General features: G+C 39.4%; 1 protein-coding gene across 2 annotated transcripts in view; it reads right to left on the bottom strand.

Moving 5' to 3' along the window:
• ntng1a (netrin g1a) overlaps positions 1 to 19,061 on the bottom strand; it is a 107,591-nt gene extending 88,530 nt beyond the window's left edge. For both annotated transcript variants that reach the window (XM_061240069.1, XM_061240068.1), the window contains exon 1: positions 18,739 to 19,061. In XM_061240069.1, coding sequence (XP_061096053.1) covers positions 18,739 to 18,984 — 246 coding nt within the window. In that variant the 5' untranslated portion in view covers positions 18,985 to 19,061. The remainder of the gene's footprint in view (positions 1 to 18,738) is intronic.
• Positions 19,062 to 19,845: the final 784 nt, after the last annotated feature.

Here is a 19,845-nt window from a genome sequence, read left to right as displayed (position 1 = left end):
TCAAAAGCGGATACTGCCAGCTGAATCCACCTTCTTTTGTTGGACCGTAGCAGCAATTGTTTTAAGAGGGCAGGACTTGCAGAGATTTTACAAACGGTCAATTCTTCGGTTATCAACTGTACAGGGCTTCGTAGGCCAAGGAAGACCTGTACAGTTGATAACTGAAGAACTGACCGTTTGTGAAAACCAGATGTCATTATAGTGGACAGGAGCAAAAACTGTAAAATATGACTAGAATGGCAAAGAACAACAGATTGCACTTGCCATTGAAGTAGAAAATGTTTTCACTTTTCACCATTATATTCAACAGAATTCCAAACAGGATGTGACACAACAAAATAAAACAAAAACCAAATGGACAAGCAAAACTGAAAAAAGAGCGATACCAAACGCAATTCCTTTCCATGTTGGAAACTGCCTGTATTATAGGACAATTACCAAGCAAAATCATCATCGTAAACTGTATTAGTTGTTGTTCCATTCTGCCATTTTTTCCCATACCATCCCAAAAGTGCTGGTCTGCCATCTACTGTGATCAATGTGAATGCAGCATAAGCCTTGGGCCATTAAATTAAATTAAAATTGGCAGAGTATTAATTGACAAACAGGCTTTTGTGTCGGGGGGTAGAGTCAACAAGCGGTAGCCTTCCCTAGCTGAAAATGCACTCACCGCCTATGGTTTGGCATATGTCTCTAACTATATTTCCCAGTCTCATAATGGATTCCTTGACATTCATTGGCACAACTCTGGTCCTCCTGTTGACATATCCCAATAACAGAATCAAAAGGCAATTAAAGTCCCAGAATCATGACTCGATACTGAAATATCTCTTATACCTGCATTAAGGAAGCAACTGAAGACAGCTGAAAATCTGCATTTAACCACGTGTGAATTGTTTGATTACTTAACTAAAAATGAGTACAGTGCCTTGAATCATGAAAAAGTATGTCCATGTCCCAAACATGGAGCTCACTGTAACTATTGGTTTGAAAGGCAGGATGTTAACATATTGGAAGCATGAAAACAAAGAGAGATAAGGAACATATTGGATAAGCAGTAATGTATGTAGCTCAATTCCATCTCTGTGAATATGAAGATCAGATGACATCTGATGCTAACTGCCAAGTGCATTAGAGCTGTGCTTTGACAGCCATGGGCATTTCTTAAAAGTGTCGAAGGCAACCCTGTCTGGGTGAAGTGTGGGGGGGGGGGATAATGTCTTAAAAGACAGAATATTCTCTAATTGATCCATCCGGTCCCCAAATTAAATAAAATAAATGAAAGAATTCAGAGTTTCACTGGGAAAAATAAAAAGTATGTGTACACAAATGAGTGTGATCGTACTGCCATGCTAATACCACAGACACCACCCTTCACAAACCCCAATGCACAAACTCCTTTTCCATGCCCCAGCAGCCTCCAAGCCTTTTGTGCCAAGATTTTACTGGCTGGGAGTTTCTCTTTCGCATCGAAGTAAAGCCAGCCAATCCACCAAAACACAGTGCAAGCTTGGTTTCTGCATTAATATACTTTTAAAATGGCAAATTACAGACAGAAATTCTTTCAGAAATCTACATTATGCCATGGTCATCAAATTAGACTATACACCAGGTAAAAAACTCTATTTCAGCTGCAGTAATTAGCTACACTGCCTATAAAAGCTCTCCAGTTAAGAGTGAAGCACTGTTGTTTATCACCACTTGACTATCACAGAAAAGAGGTCTGCCATGTAATGTTTTCTTTTCAGTTTAATGTCTTGACCTATGATGCTACCGAGTTTAAATAAAGTATATTATTATTATTATTATTATTATTATTATTATTATTATTATTATTATTATTATTATTATTATTATCATGGTGACAGTTACGGCTCAGTTCATTGTTTGCTCTCTTCTTGGACCTCAGTATATTTTATTGACTACGTCCAAAATATTTTACAAAACTTGGACATGGCATACAGTAGATATAGATAGTGTAGTGTAAAATGGCTACAAGAGGGCAGATGTGTCAGTGCTGTCACATATATCACATACAGTATATCACAGCATTTGGGTTGATTGTTTGGGGCTATGCTATGCTCCATATCAAGCAAAGCACTGCAAATGTGTGTCATTGTGTGTGAAATGTCACTACTTGTCCTTAAACAATTCAAGGGCAAAAATGACAACATGACCACAAATACACGGGATTCAGGCTAAGATGAAAGAACACCTCATCCACTTTTTCTGAAGTTCAATATAATGCAATTATAGACATAGGAAAAAAACTGCATTATAGACATAGCAATTGCGAAATACATTTTTTTGTTTGTTCGTGTGAAGCAACAGGGAATTGTACTGCACTGAAAGTATGAAAGATTCAGTGGATGAATCATATATGAAGAGTAAAAAAGCAATGGTGATACCATTAAAAGGCTACCACCCCATGGCCCTCAAGGACACCTCTCGTATCCTCGAGATAAGTCCTACCACCAACACTAGGTACAAATGACTGAGCACGTTTTCGTAGGAGCAGTTACAACAGACAGAATGGTAAATGGCAGGCATTTATATAGCGCCTTTATCCAAAGCACTGTACAATTGATGCTTCTCCATTCACCCATTCATACACACACTCACACACCGACAGCGATTGGCTGCCATGCAAGGCCCCGACCAGCTCGTCAGGAGCATTTGGGGTTTGGTGTCTTGCTCAGGGACACTTCGACACAGCCCGGGCGGGGGATCGAACCGGCAACCCCTCAACTGCCATACGACTGCTCTTACTGCCTGAGCCATGTCGCCCCCGCTCTTCATTCATAGTGTGGAGTTACCTACAGTACAGTTACCCTAACAATAATCACATTAATTCAGTGTATGAGCACAGCGGGTCTAATTCTAAAAAAATCTAGAAAATATTATTGCTATTCCAAAAATGTTAAGATGGAAAGGGTAGTGTTTTAATCACTGTTGTTTCTTAAAGGAGAGGTTTGCAATAACATTTGAAATGCCCTCTGTCTTCTGCTTCAGAGGTCTTGAAACACTTCAATGAAGAAAAACAAAAGGTCTAAAGCTTTTTGAAACATGATTGGTTTAATGTGGAACCTAATGAGCCAATTATGTGGCTTTCCCATTATCAGTAAAGAGGACACAAAATATGTTACTTAACAAATGTTATTTTTCAACCACAAAAACAATACAACATAACATTATATTTATTTTGACTAATAGGTTCACTAATATATGTATGTGTAATTAATTTATTATTTTAAATCCGCCAATGAAATCTTGATTAGGGTCAGAACAGGACAGGGAAACAATGATGCAAAATTAGGGAAATGAATGGAAACTGGTCAGACTAATTTGAGGACATAAACCATGCGAACAAATTGTATTTTTACACCGGACAGGTTTATCAGCCAGTATTGTTTAATTGCTGTGAAATTACAAAATTACTTCAGAGAAATAGTTCATTTGTACCATTTCATTGGATATAAAGTATTATACAGTACCAAATAAACTGACAAGATAGTTTCAGTTTACAGTACTATAACACTGTATTAATGAAAATAGATGTTAGAAACAAGCATTGCTTTGTTCACTTACAGTATATTATTTACTTTCACAGCTTTGCGTTATTTAAAATTTAGCAACAAAAAGGCAGAAGTTGCACTGATACAAGTAAATAAAAATATAATTCATGTTCCCTCTTTAACACTTTATAATTTGTACACCATCAGCATAATACACATAAGCAACACAGGGGCATTGGCTAATTGGGCCATCTATATTACACAATAAATCAACATATGATATATGAATCAATAGACTAGTTTTATTTTACAAGTGTCTGAGAAAGATTTGAGTGTGCCCACACAGGGCCAAAGGAGTAGAAGGTAAAACAACAGTAAGACTTTCTAAATTAATTTTTGATTAGAGTCATTAAATGATTTTCTTCCTTTAGCTTTCCTCTGCTTCGTGCACAGTAATTGCCAGCACCACACACACACACACACATCTCTCTAGTGGAACGCTAATGAAGGCCCCAGGGTCAAAAAACACTCCATGTTAGATGAGCTGATTGCACTAAAAGGCTATATATGGACGGACTGCACACAAAAAAAACGCTTTCTGTCCTCTCTACATACACCAGAGGAATGGCTTGTGAAAAAATGCTTTAGAAGAACCAATTAGGATTATTAGTTGGGTATAATTCATTAAATTGAGAATAAAACTAATCACTTCAGTGGTTTCTAAGACACATCTAAAGAGGAAATAAATGGTACTATATAAGGAGTGTTCTACATTAGATTAGCATTTGGCTCTAAACTGGTTTTATATCACTTAGGGGCAGTTCACCCAAAAATGAAATTAAGGTATGTTTACCTTTATTACCCAGAGTATGATCTATTCATCCAGATAGTTCCACTGAGAATTGATGGGTTTTGTGTATAGTTGCTGTAGCTCAGCTCAGACCTAGCTTTTGTGGCCTCAAAGACCCGAAAATGTACATGTGAAAAAATCAACAACGTCTCTTTCCCAAATACAACACAACAGTTACACACGGACAACCACAGAACTTAATTTATTGAAAATACTTCAATTAAGTACTTCAATGTATATCCTCACAGCAAAACTATCTGGATGAATAGACAGTACTCTGGGTTAGTGGAAAGATACTGTACCTTAATTTCATTTTTGGAAGAACTGCCCCTCTAATAATAGAGAGAATATAAACAGCAAATTGCAGCAAGTTTTGGCAGCCCTGGTTTAAATGTCTTTAACAATGAATCTGCACGTGACTGAAAGCAAACCTGAACTCTAAATGGTAAAAAGTTAAACATGAGACCTTTCTGCAAATCTGTGGACAGATCTGAAACATGCCATGTATGCAAGAAGGCCAAAGAATATTTCTGAGCTAGAGGTGTTCTGGCAGGAAGAATGGGGAAAAAGTGAGAATAGAAAGACTCTTAGCTAGCTACAGGAAGCATTTACAAGCTGTTATATTTGCCTGAGGAGGAGTTGCAAAGAACTAACTGACAGGGTTCCCAAACTTTTGCTCAGGGCCCTTTCCCTTTTTTTTACATTATTATCTTGCTTTAAAATGTAAAGAACTGTGTCATGTTTAACTTTGACCATTTAGAAGTCAGGTTCGCTTCTGCTCACCTAGATACTATTTGTAAAAGGCTTTTTGACCAGGGGCACCCACATTTTTGCACACCACTGTAACATATATGAATGAGCCCATCCATGAGTACCACTTTTAATCTGTTTGATGTGCTTCAGTTAAGTAGAATGAGAGAGAGAGAGAGAGAGGGAGAGAGAGAGAGAGAGAGAGTTTAGTTTTGCACAATGCTAAATCTACAACAGGTTTACAATTGAGATTTGCAGACTGAACTTTTCTTTCCCTAGTCACCTATTGTGCCTACTCATGTGTAACATACTTGCAGGATTCAATGAGCATTGGCCCTTATCTTTGACTCACAATTACATGCCAGTACAAAGTTCCCCAATGGCTTTGCAACTTTAGTGAATTATGCATTGATAAAAGCAGCCCTTGAGTGTATTTTTTTTGTCAATCTTAGGGACAAATGTTGATTGAGTACAGGCCTTTGTGTGCACAACATTTGAAGGTAGGCCTGCATCACATTGATAAATCCAGATTTTCCTTTTCCCCTTTTTTTGTGGCACCTTTAAAATATGAACAGTGCCAGCATACACTTACAGAAGAGGGGAGTGGTAGAGGGTGAGGAGATCACTTAAATTCAGATTAATTAGTGAAGCCAAAAAGTTTCTAACCAAATAGAAAACAAAGAAACATTGGAGGCTATGTAGCTGATTTAGAAGCTTCATTAATTTGAACCATAAAAGTGACTGCTAATTAAAAAAACGGACTTCATGTCCTGAGGACTAGCATGATTAAGGTTGTTGGTTCAAATGCCAGACATGCAAGGGTTCAGCCTCCAGGAGGTAGACCTGCAGACACTGCAGTCCATCCTCAAGTGGACTCCATATATAGATGAGTCTCAAACTTATAAATTGTTAAAGATTGCAATCAGTGGGTAGCAATTCTGTAACTACACCTTGGCACGTTCACATTTTTTTTTTTTTTTTGCCTTTGTTGCATTTCCCACAAGAAATGCAGCTAATCAATAAGTCTTAATTATTAAAGGGAGGCTCTGGGGGGTATATTGGTCTGGCAGTGGTTTCACTTATACCGTCAATGAAAATTTATATTCAAATTAGTATTAATGAGAGCCTCTTGTTTTTGTCTCTTTAATTAAACAACATGCATTTAAGTAAGTGCTGCTCTGGCAAATGATTCCACCACTATGGAACAGCAATGCGCATTACTATTGCCTTATAAATAAAATACGTATTATTACTGTATCGCATGGTGCAAACTCTCACTAGCCCACGAAGAAGCATGAAAGCTGAAATCCCAGTTGGGGAACTACATTTGTACCCTTGACATTGTACTTAACCGTAATTGGTTTACCTTTTTGTTTTGTGTAGTTTCTTTTTATAAAACATTATATTAAAAGTTATTATGTTCTATGAATTATTATATTAAGAACTATATTTTATAAATATGTTTATTCACCATATGTAAATGAATAAAATTTTAAACAAAAATCACTTTTTAAAAAATACAAAAAAATACAAAAAAAATTATTTTCAGTACAAAATTTTGTAGAATGCTGATTTTGTTTACAAAATGAATTGCTCAGCACTTGCTCTCACTCTTTACACAGACAGTAAAGCTTGAAATAACTTGTTCATACTTTTCATCAAACAGATTTTTTCATGGGAAGTAGGTAACAAATGAGAGAATGTATTTATCTTAGATTATCAGCCTTCATGATTACTCGAATGGTTTGAGTTCAATAGTCACATCCATGAAATCGTAGTACGTACACCCCTGCTCAAAAGAGTGGAATTACCTTGCCTTTATTCAGCTTTTTCTGATTTAATATTAGATTTTCTCTGTTTGTAATCAAACAATTCACACGTGTTCAAAACGCACTCAGGGCTTATTTGAAATGTCCCATATTGTGCATTTTCAAGTGTTATCCATAAGAAGGTGTTTGTGTGGTTTTTACGTACTAAATCCAGTTTTAAATTCCATTCTCCAGCGCCTCTCATGAGCTTTACCAAGAACATGCTGTTTTAGTGACTGTGTCTTTAAGGCTCATTGACCTCAACGAACCTCTGTTCTGATTGGATGGCTGGCTCCAGCTAACTGAATGCAGTCTGTGCAGAGGCTTGGATTCTGACTACCAGGTGGGCCGTGCTGAAGTGTATCGTTATGATGTCACTAATTCACGGAACTCCAAACAGCTCGTTTAAATGCACATTTTCTTTATATGGATTGTGTGGATTTATTTGGGGACTGGATTTTGATACTTTCAGTGTTTTTATGACTCCATCTCTTTTATAGTCCTCATAGCAAGATAAAATTCATTTTCCACAATATGGGACCCTGAAGGACAATATTTTATATCATTTTGGTTGCATTCAATTTTGTATTAATTACAGCACTGTTTATTTGTAGTCCCCCATTTCAATGTTTGAGACAGTCAAATATGAGTCATGTTTTGTATTCGGTTGCATATCCTTTGCATGCCGTGACTTCCTTATGTTTGTGACCCATCAACATCATCAGAGTCTGGATATCTCCTTTTCAGGTTGTCCTGAGAGTTTATCTCTTTGGGAATTAGGGAATGGGACAAGATTCAGCGGTAAACTATGCTGATACATTATGGAACACATTTGTTGACTAAATGGCTTTTAGTCATCAAGGGTCCAAGATATCAAATGTGCTTCAAACCACTGTGCTGGTGCCAGATACTATATGCAGTAGATACAACAATATTTTTCTCCTGAATATTCATTCCATTGAGTTCAACAGGAAAATTAGTCAGGAGAAACTATTCTTGTTGTATCTCTCATAGATCGAGGGTGGCACATAGTATAAAGGTAAGTGTCCTCTCTGTTAGTGTTCAATAGCTTACGTTTTTGTTTTGTCTTGCACCACCGAGCATACTATACAAACATATAGTTTGGAAGCTAATACCATGAAACCTAAAATTAACGCTCATCTCTTCCAGGAGGGAAGTCACATTTTTGCATATAGCCTAAGCTCCAGGTCAAAGAGAGTTTACCTAAAGCCAATAAATGTTGACACCCAACAGAAGCATCAAGCAGACAAACATTTAAGAAAGCCACAAGAAATTAAAATAATAATGTAACGTTAACTCTGACCAGTGCATACAGACCCTGTAAAGCACACACACATTAAGCTATCTGAAGTATCGGTATATGACGTGAAAGAAAGAAAGTTATCCAACCATTGCACTGTGTGATCCGATCATATTCTTGCTAATGGCCGCTTCCTTGAACTAGACAGCTATCCATATCCATTTTAACTGCACATGGCAGACCTAGCTAGCTAAGTAGCTAGGTAAAAACTAGCTTGCTCATTTCTCTTCATGGAGTGAGTCAGAAAATTAACTGCTGATTTTAGTTATTAGACAAATCCTAATAGGCTACGCAGAATTACAGAAAGAGCAGAAATATCTGAAAAACACTAGTCATAAAACATATCATATATGTAGCCTATATTTTCACTGTGCAACTTTGGGGATGCAGGGGTCTTATATGCATGATGTGGCCAGTGTCGCACTATTTGAAAAATAACCAAGTGCCTGCTGCATTTGCTTGTTGAAGGAAATGAATGGCACGGCAATTATTGGATATTTTACGCTAGTTTTGACATGACATATTGAAGGTGGCGTTATCACTTTAAGGATATTCAAACTTCTCCCTTAAAAGAGAACAGGGGTGACAAGCATTTAACAGGGGTGGCTGTGGCCACCATTGGCCATCTTCTAGAGCTGTCCCTGCATTACATGTGATTTACATTTTACATTGCCCTTACATTGCTAAATGGTATGTATACCTGTTTATGTGTTTTTTGTACCCATTACCAGACTTGTGATGGTCAATTACCATCTGTCTCTTTTGAATTGACAGTGCTTATAACCCAATTTTTATACTGATATAGAGAATACCTAAATTAGATAAAAACTTGTATTGCCAATTTAACTTGATTTGTTTGATTTTATATATGTTATAATTGCTAGGGGTGCCAATAATTCTGATGCCTATGCTTGTCAGAAAAGAATAGATTACATTAATAAAAAACATTGAAACATGAGAGTTAATGTATTGAAAAAAAGTAGATACACTGCTTACCCATATGTTTGAACATAGCATACTATACAGATTATTACCTGTGTTGTATATGATATGTAGCCTTTTTTCTTCATTTTCATGAAGGGTGCCAATAAATCTGAAGCTGACTGTATGCCAAAAAAGAAAAATGTAGACGAGACCACTAAGAGGATAATTTTTGCCCCTCCCTCAGCCTAGTACACTTCAGTGATCCATTGAAGTTATTCACTGTGTGAACCTCTATTTACTAAAAATTGTTCAGTGTGAATCCTTTTTAAAACGTGAATGCTATAATTATATTGAGCCAAAAAGTTGCTCGCTGTGTGAACACAGGATCAACCTCTATTCACTCAAAATTGTTGAGTGTGAATCCTTTTTTAAACGTGAATGCAATAATTATACCAAGCTAAAAATACCCAAGCACAATTAATCTGCCAGCAAAAATGAAGCAACCAGTGTCAGTGTTGCATACAGTACATCTGTCATACTGTAAGTGCACTACTTAAAAGACCTCTACACTAAACCTAGCAATCTCTTCAGTCAGAAATCAGATACAATGTCTACAATGTAGTGCAGATGTGCATTACTTCAAAAAGCTTTCAGTTAAATCTGTGAAGAAGATGTTGAGTCATCCAGTGTACAGATATAATATCAGTGTCAGAAAAACACACAAGCTGCTTGATATTCTATTCTCCACCCACTAGAGATAATGAACTTGTTTGCACAATTCCAAGAATTAATGCCATGTCAATGAAAGCACCTCTCGAAAGCATCTACCATCCCACTTCCCACATAATGTACTGTAAAACACAATGAGGCAGGACTACAAAAATTGTTCTGAAGTACTAAAAGATTTTTTCGGCATTAGCTACAACTTTTATGTATGAAGAATAGCAAAATATATCTTCTATCCCTCTATCACACACATAAGTTTGTAAACAACTGAATGTGATTGATCCTATTTTTTTTCGCAGACACATCCCTTTAATATCCCATTTTATATTTGTGCTTCTCTGCACTGAAATGTATTGCAATTCTATCTCTGATAGACTTTGATAGGAGAGAACCACAGTTCCGTCCGCCATCTAGCTCTTACACTTGACTATGGTTTCTGTCAATAAAAAAACACATTAGCAATTCATCAAAGAAGCAAATGTCATTATGCACAGGAAGTCCGGGGGAATTATTTTGCATTTGATTTCAGGTTCCGATAGCATTGTTATTGATTTAAAATTTCCCTAACACTGCATAGGCCAGACACAACAGATCATTGTATTTTTTGAACTGTCAATCACAGTAATCCAGAGCTGTCTGGGAACTGACAGCATCAGGCAGGCTCTTTCTTATTCCCTTCTGAAGTCCCAGAGGGAGCGCAAGGCCTTCAGGCCAAGAGTGAGGTGCTAACTTCCCCCCTGAAAAAGGCTTCTTCACCCTTTGAAAGCTAGCACTGCATCCTCAAAGAGACTTGTTTTCTGCTTTTGCCCCCAAAATGGACAGGCCCATTAATTCTACTCTGCCCTCCACCATCAGCAGGGAAAACACAGCTTACATCCTGTTCATTTGTTATTTTCACTTTTTGCATCTACCTCAGATGGGCACGGCACCAGGTTGCAGTCCACTGCCCATTTAAAGGAATCAATTTGTTTATCAATAAGATCGTTCCTTCGCTTGAACGAAGTGACCCATACATTTTCCCTTTCTCCATTTAGTAAATGGGTTTGTTTTGACATCCAGTGACCACACACAATCATTAATCTTTCCTCCTGTGCCGTTCCTCCAATGGGTAGTTAATGTGACTGAGATCGAGCGGCGTGTAGTCCGATGCAGAATCAAAGAGCCCCACCCCACCCCCCACCCCCCCCGACCACCGCAGCCCGCATCTCCTCAAATGCACTCCGTGACCCCGGAGCATTGATCTGAATGAAGAATGTGATCAGTGATGTCTCCATTTAAAATGCAGGCATTAATCTTTTCATGAGCGAATTAACATGCCACCGAAAATAAATCAAACAAAGGACCCCCTTATCCCAATTTGTCATCCACTGCAGCAGAGTAAGTACGTGTGAGTGCGTGAATGTGTCTGGGTTTAGCTCCGGTACGTTATGTAAGACATATTAGTTCAGTTGATGACAAGTCCAAGCCCTTGTCTCTATCGAAAGGCAGTACATATAATAGCACTGTCAAAGAAGGATAGGGATGCCTGATAGGAGTAGCAGCAATTAAGGCCGATGGATCCCTAAGCCCTATTTAAGAAGTGCTACTTCTGTATTACAGCTATTCTTGGAAGCTGTATACAGAAATGGTTTCAACCAATAATTTTCCATGCGTGATGAACTGTGAAATGTAACAAAAGCCCTACTGCCAGGAGGGGGATCCGAGTTCATTCTGAATTACAGCAAGGGAGAACCAGTGTGGGGGGGCGTAAAAAGAAAACCTTGGCCAAATGGAATTAGGTTAAATATCTCCTGTGTCTAAGAAATAACACGGAAAGCAAAATACTGTGTAACACTGCTGATTCAGTGCCATGTGCGCATAATAGCAAAGGGAATAATTTGTGAGCATTTCAGTAAAGGTGATATGCTTCATAATAGCAACGAATGTCACAGTTGAGTAGTCACAGTAACTCGAAGGCACCATTAAGGAATACTGGGAAAGTTAAGACGCGGGAGAAACCACTTTCTTTAACTGCATATGTTTAATAGGAAGTATAAAGGCAAATAGCTGGAGTATAAAGGTGGCAGCTGCTGCCAGTTTTTCATTGTTTTCTGCTATTTTCAGGTTCAAATACCTTCTCTGCCCACCTTGTAAAAAATGGCAATGTGTGGGTCAGATAATGCTTCTTTCCACAGTTTGATTCCGTCACCTTCGTCATCGTGCTGGTATGTCCACAAGGAGAAAAAAACACTGACAAAACGTGTCACGAACACGCCATGGGACACTGACCTGAGAAACTACTTTCTAATCTTACTGTCGCAGAATATACTGAATGGCGCCCAGCCTATGCCCTGATGGATATCTGCTAGACACGCTCTGCAGGTACAATGGAAATACAACTTCCTGCCAGCGCTTGCGGCGCAGATAAATTTGAGCGCTCAGTTAATGTCGCCGGGCGCTGAAATCTACGTGACAGAACACCTGTCCGGTGGGTGGCTCTCCGGTAGCGAGTAGCTGACGCCGCCTCCACCCCCACCGCACCCCGCGCCCCCGACCCCGGCAACGGCGGCTGACGGATTTTTCGTAATGAGCGTGTCCTGTAAATAGCCGGCGTGATGTCATCGGCGGCCAATCTGCCGTGACTCTGCGGTCACCTTTCGTTGTCGGGGGCGGAGCGCGGCGGTCAGTGGCCGCAGCCTCTCCGGTGCCGCGCGGACTGGCAGCTCCCGCCTCGGCGCAGATGCCGAGGTGTGTGTCCGAGCGCGGCCGGGCAGGGACACGCCATTAAAATTAAAATGTGGAAATTTCCTGTCACCGTGTTAATGGGTTCCTCTAGTGCCTGGCAGAGCAGATGGACAAGAGAGCCCGGGCTCAAGATGGAGGTTTTATAAATATATATAAAAGAAACACCAGTCTACTGCCTTGCGCTCATGCAAGCTTTATCGCTGTGCACTCAAACGCCGACAGCACCGCCTCTGTCAAGTCTGTGATCAGCATCAACTATCTTTGACAGCCGGGTTTATTTATGGACTATCACACTGTGTTCCCCTTTCTTATATATATATTTTAATTTAGTGTGAAATACAAGCATCTGATTGCTGGTAATACGCCTGATACTGACATCTTGACGTTTCAAGTGCAATGTAGGACATTATATTTCATAAAGACATCTCATTGAATGTGATATTCCAGTGTAAACAGGATTTCCTTCTGGGCTGGTTGTTGTCATGAAGCATTTTATATGGCCCGCACATTAAATATGAAATTCCTGAAAAGAGCATCATAACTACTATGTCCGCTTAGGTTCTCGTAATTGTTGTTTTGCTTTATTTTCATTCATTTTCATATTACGTTTCCTAACTATACATTTGTCTGCATTTTCAAAATGAAGAACTGCTGATGAGACAAGAGAAAAGGAATGAGTTTGGTACAGACAGCATACATTAGGCTATTACATTGTGAACGTCCACTGAATACATAATTACGTTTCAATATAGTTAAAATGCAAATATTTTCGTGAGTCCACTCTTATTCAGAGAAGTCAGCAGTTTTCCAAAGCTGCCTACTAGCTTATTTCGAAAATTTCCACATGAATACAGTATGAATAAACTATTTGATTAAAATGAAATGTCACCATTTGTTTGTCTGAAACAACACTATCTTAAAAAAGAAACTTCACTTTATTCCTGAATTTAAATGCGTATTTAAATGTGAAACAAGCCGTATTGTTGCTGAAAGCAGTCTAATTTCCCTCAAATGTCAACTTGCAACCACCTGAGGAATATCGGTTCTTCGAGGAAGGTGCGATGAGCTGAAATATTCTCTGCCAGTCAGTGCAGTATAATATTAGGAGATGGCATTATGAAAGGTCAAAATGGAATATCAAAATATGAAAAAGCAGAAGAACAATGAGTCTTATTAGTTGTGTTATTTGCGAAAACTCTCTTAAACAGATTCAAATATTGTCCCGCGAAGCCATCAAGGCCCTGTCGCGAAACCCATACATTTCAGTTTCCTTCCATACGTTTCCTTCCTCTGTATATTTCAGAGAAGACACCAAGCTCCAAGCACATTTATTTAATAGAGTCATTTTATCCTCTAATTCTTCATTTAACATGGTTAAATAAATGAAACGAGGGGGAAACATTTAAACGGCGTCGCACACAGAGGGAGGCGTAGCATGTCCTCACATGGCAAGATGAACCTTTAATTAAGACAATGTTGCATTAGTGATCAGCCGAGTCTCTGCGGAATGCGTTTAATGACTGTCTCATAATATTATGCCAGTGCTGGTGCACGGAGGACTTTTTAATAATCTCTTTGTTTCCTAATTTAGTTTTGATTGGCTATGAAATCCATAGCAGCACTCAAGGGCTCGCATTTCACCCGTCATCAGCACTTCTTGGCCATAAACCGTACAGTCGCGCAAACAAGCACTTCCGTCCGGGGGCTCTTTTTCAGGTCTTCTGTTCAACCTCCCCCTGGCTGTTCACTGCGGCCGGGATAAAGCTAACTGCAGATAATTTCACAGGAGCCCCCTGCCTCTGCCCCAATCTGACGTCTGGAGACCACAATGCCCAGGCCTGCTCATGCCCCATTCCAAGAGGTATCTCTGCTGGGGTTTTTAACACACAACAGAGTTCTTCCTAGAAACCACCTGCCTGAATTGTACTGAGCGGACAAACGGGTCACGCTTTCACAAACAGCAAATTCCTATGATAAATAAAACACTAATAAATGTTAATAGTTAATAGTTAATAGTTAGAGACAGCCTAAGCTTTCTAGTCATACATATTTTTTCAGCATTTGTTCAAGACTATCTGATCATACATGCATCGTTTCTGTAAATGTTGCTGGTTTTTTCCATTTTACGTAATATTAAACTCTATCAGTCTAATACGTCACAAAGAAAATGTACAAAAACAAATCATGTTGATTACACAGGCAATGCATGAACTGCTGAAGGCCACCCAGTGTCTCGGTGCTTCACTGTGCACCCAAAAACCTGGAGTACTGTTGGACCTGTCTGAAGGCCCTGGAACCCCCACAGTGACACATAACACATAACCGCCATTTCCAGGGTCCCCCGTGCAGCCTAACTACTTAACTACAGCGGCTATCAAGAACAACGGCTAAGAAACAGGGGGGAATCCTGCCTTGTTCAGGAAAACGGCAGAGCAGCACAGCTCCTATCAACACAGCAACCGCCCAGCCCAACAGCCCAGAGGAACTTTAGGTCCACTGGATGGATTGTGCTGTACGTATGAGTCATGGGCCCAGGCAGCTGAGCTGAAACAGGGATCATGCATTTATAAGGTTTGCACTTGACCTAAGATAAGCCTACCTGCCTGTCTGCAGGCAGAGATGCCTGATACGGCCTCAACCGCAGGAAGCAATCGGAGGCAGCAGAAAGAGCCATATGCCCTGAGGGTCAATGGACAGAAATCAATTTAACCAGATTGAATTCTCAGACAGGGCACAGTGTAAGGACTTGGTAATTGCCTGCATAAATAACTGCGGTACTTATGATAAAAAATGCTATTGACATAATCGTGATATTGGTATTGTTTTAGTTGCCATTTCACAGCTAATTGCTCAAAAATTGATCTCTTCTGCTGAGAACTTGGGTGCAAAAAAGAATGAAAATAAATCAATAGTGAAGAGAGTGTTTTTTCTTTCTTTCTGGTTGCTTTAATATGCAAAATAATTATTAACAACTAAAATAAAAATCACATTTATCAGTTAGTAGCTTAGGATCATTGACAGACCAGACTGAATTAAAAGTATAAAATGTCTGTCAAGTAACACTATTTATGTATTAACTAGACGTTATTTTGACAAAAAAAAAAAAAAACATAATTTATCAACAAACATAAATCAAGGTCTCAATACTGTTTCTGCAGAACCTATGAAAACAGTTTTCTCTGTTCTTCTTTTTGGAGATTTTGGTAGGAGGGATAAAGAGCCACCTCCTCATTGCTGCAGTCTCTTCCTCAGGTGTAAAGAGTGAAAATGCAACTCGATTGCTGTGATTGTTGGTAAAGGATAAGGGTCCTTTGAGTGCACTTTCTTTGTCTGGAAAGCATTTTTACAGAATGTAAAATTATTGAACAACTGCCTAGGAGATTATTGATGGATGACTGAAGCCCTTTTTCACGCTTCGGTCAAGAGCAAAAATCACTCAGTTATGGGTGGCTTTTTTCCCTCCATCCAATAAAGACACTGGCTTCAGTTCGCATTAGCTTATATGATGTTCACTGTCCTTGGAGACCAGGAGGCTGAATGCAAGTGTGACGCTGACCCTCAAAAATACCAGTTCACCCTTTTTCTAACCTTGAAAACCTATCACAGAGAGTCAGCGATTTCAAAAGTGCTCCTGAGAAGCAAGTTTGAATAATGTAACCTATGAATAAAACACATTAGCTACAAACATATTGAATAATTCACTTTTCAAAGCCCCTGTACATGAGATATTAGGTCTTGGGTCGCTCTCCATATTTTTATCCTTGTGCCAATGCTTGCTGTCTTTTTTTATTACTCAAGTAGTACAGTAGTTCCTTTATTTTTCTGAAAAGCTTTTGAAATTTTTAAGAGCACATTCGTTCTGATACATTGTTCGACAGAACAGTACAGAAACTGAAGACATATTCAGCTTTCATGTCTATGTGTCACTTAATGTGGACAACTAACTGTGGCTTTGAAAGTACAAAGCCAAAACATGGAGCAGCTACATTAATGCTTTACCAACTTGACCTCTTTTTCAAAAACAAGCTGCACACCTAATCTTTGCTTTACTTGTACTTACTGTCACTGTTCTGCTGCAAATAAAGCATGCTATGCTGATCATAATGGCCTTGTTCAAAACCGACAGGAATACCTTTGAGCAAACGTGTATTTTACAAGATTCCAATCATGACCATTACAGAAACATACAGTGCTGTGAAAGAAAGTATTTGCCCCCTTCCTGATTCCCTTTATTATTGTATATTTGTCACACTGAATGATTTCAGATCCTTTGTCAGAATGTGACATTAGACAGAAACTGAGAAAACACAAAACTCATTTACTTAAATGGTTATTGCATGTATTTAATGAAAAAATACATTTCTCAACCAATCAAGTAATTAAGCTAATTTAAATGATAATTAGATTTAGCTGACTGAACACAGCCAGGCAAGACTGCAGCCAGCCCTACTGAATCTAAGCCTCACTCATATTGAATGTTACCATCAGACTCCACCGAACCACAGTAAGAGCGATTATCTCCAAATGGTTTTGAATCTTCTCAGGAGTGGCTGGCCTGTCAAAATTTGTCCACGGGCACAGCAACCACTTATTCAGGACACCGCAAAAGATCCCAGAAGAACATCCAAAGACCTGCAGGCCTCTGCTAAGGTCAGTGTTGATGGCACCACACAAAAGAAAGAGACTAGGCTGAGAGAGAGACTGAAGCAATGGCCCTTTATCCCTTCCAAAATCTCCAAAATTACGTGTAGAAATGAGGGTTGGGGGCTTGGAGTGGGGTTAAATCGGATGGGTGGAAGAGTAGCAAGGTGGAAACCACTGCTAACCAAGAGAAACATCAATGCTCATCTCACATTTGCAAAAAAGCACCTCGATGATTGCCAACCCTTTTAATAATGTTCTATGGGCAGATGAGCCAAAGGTGGAACTTCTTGGACGACCATTTGGATGACCATTATGTCTGATATAAAGCAAACACAGCATTTCAAAGTAAGAACATCATCCCAACAGTCAAACGTGGTGAATTCTGCCCTGTACAAGAAAATTATTCCAGAAAATGTCTGGTCATCTGTCTGTGAGCTGAAGCTGAAGCGTAATTAGGTAATACAGCTAGACAATGATCCAAAACAAAAGCAAGTCAACATCTGGCTGAAAAGAAACTAAATTAAAGTTTTGGAGGGGCCTAGTCAAGTTCTACAGGATCTGAAACAAGTAGTTCATGCTCAAGAAACTACTAATTTGTCTGAAGTAAAGCAGCTCTGCAAAGAACAGTGGGCTAAAATTCCTCCCCAGCAATGCAAAAAACTGATGCCAAATTATAGGAAGCATTTGGTTATTGCTGCTAAATGTTTAACCAATTATTAACCTCAAGGGGCCTGTTTGGTAACTTCTTTCATTAAATACATAAAATAATAACTTAAATGTTTTGCGTTTAGCCAGGTTACCTCTTTCTATTATCTCATTTTGTCTAGAGATCTGAAACCATTCAGCATGATGAATATGCAATAATAGAGGAAATTAGGAAGGGGCAAATACTGTTTTAATGGCACAGTAGATATCATTCTATCATTGTACAAAATTAAATGAATTAATTCAAATGTTTTGGCTTTGCCTTGACTGAAATGCTCCACACAATTCTACTTTTATGTGATTTTAGGTTATTAGGCACCTCTCCCTGTAGACAAACATAGAACTATGTAGTAATGTAGTGATGCATAGTAATGAACAAAAATGCATTTGGTGTTTCTCAATACAAAACAGGCTAGAAAATTATTCATTATTAAAAGCCCCCTAGCTTACGCAATTCACAAACAAGTTAATTTTCCCTTTTCTTGAGTGCATATTAAAATAAAATCCATCCCATATTTAAAAAATATGAATAGTGGTGTGAGGCCAACTGCCAACATTTCTGTATTCACTACATTTATGCAGAGGGGAAAAGCATGTGCGTATTTGTGTGTGTGTGTGCAACTACACCCCGACAACAATAATGCATTAGTATTTAAGCAATAGTGAAATCTTTGAACTTTAAAGGTCATATAGAGTGAAAAAGCCGCATGTCATAAATCAAACAGAAGTGCCAAATAAGCCCATCCATATCCAAGAACATTCTAGACTCACCAAAGCGCAGTATGTCTCGGGCGGGTCTCCGCATGTGATGTTGGGAGGGTCGAGTGTTACTTTCAGGTGTTTGGTCATGTCGGCTGCCTCGGGCTGGCAGGCCATGTAATCCCAGGTCAGGCCTTCCTCGGTGTAGACCTGCGACTTGCAGACGTCGTAGTGTCCCCAGGCCGCGGGGTAGTTCTGCATGGCGTGGCACAGGCCGGCCCACACGGCCTGCAGTGTCAACAGCACGGGCAGACGCATTGCTGCTTCCTTTGTGAGCCTTCTCTAAATGCCTCTCTAAATACGTTACCCCGCTCCCCAAACGAAAGAGAGAGAGAGTAGCCCGGGCAATCTTATAAAATAATCCAACTTCTGTTGAGTGGAGAGCTTTGGAACCGTGCCGGCATGCCAGCTTTGTGTTAGCTGCTTCAGAGGGGAGGGGGGCGGGGGGGCTGCTAGCTCTGCCTAATTCTGCGCTAAGTCTCGTCTCCCAAGTTCTGCGGTTAGAGCCAGTGTCTCAGCTGACAGGTCGGTGGGGTGGAGCAGGGGAGAGAGGGGCAGGAGGGGGGGGGGGGGTCCCCGGCTGTTGAGGTGATAACGGGAGAGGGGAGAGGAGAGCGCGGGGTCATTAAATGCCGTCTGTGACACTCAGGTGATCCGCTCACTTGGCCCCGGGTGATGAGTGACAGCCGTCTCAGGTTTGCTTCCTGTCAGTCATCGCTGTTCACTTCGCACCCGTGTTCTGCAAGAAACAATTAGAGGAGATGAATATGTTACAGGGGTATAATGACAATGTATATTTTGACAGTGAGTGAGAATTTATATGCAAGGTGAGAAGGATGTGCAACCTATGCAGATATGCTATGTAGATGTCTTGTGTACATCACAAATAAATATCATATATCCAAGTCATATCCTCCACAGACTTGGGCTACATATCCCTCAAATTGTTTGTGCTTCTTGATATTTATACCCAAAAATCTTTGCGAATATGCAACTACTTCAGTATCCACAGCTATACAAAAAGCTCCAATACAGCATTACAAAATAAGCATTGAATTTGAATTGCAATCGTGGAATTTGAAAAATGCTTTGTAAAATGTGACTTCTGAGTCACCAGAC

Source organism: Conger conger, chromosome 4, assembly GCF_963514075.1.
Source record: "Conger conger chromosome 4, fConCon1.1, whole genome shotgun sequence".
Classification (NCBI taxonomy): Eukaryota; Metazoa; Chordata; class Actinopteri; order Anguilliformes; family Congridae; genus Conger; species Conger conger.
Note: the sequence above shows the minus strand (reverse complement) of the source record. Positions and strands in the feature narration are given on the sequence as shown.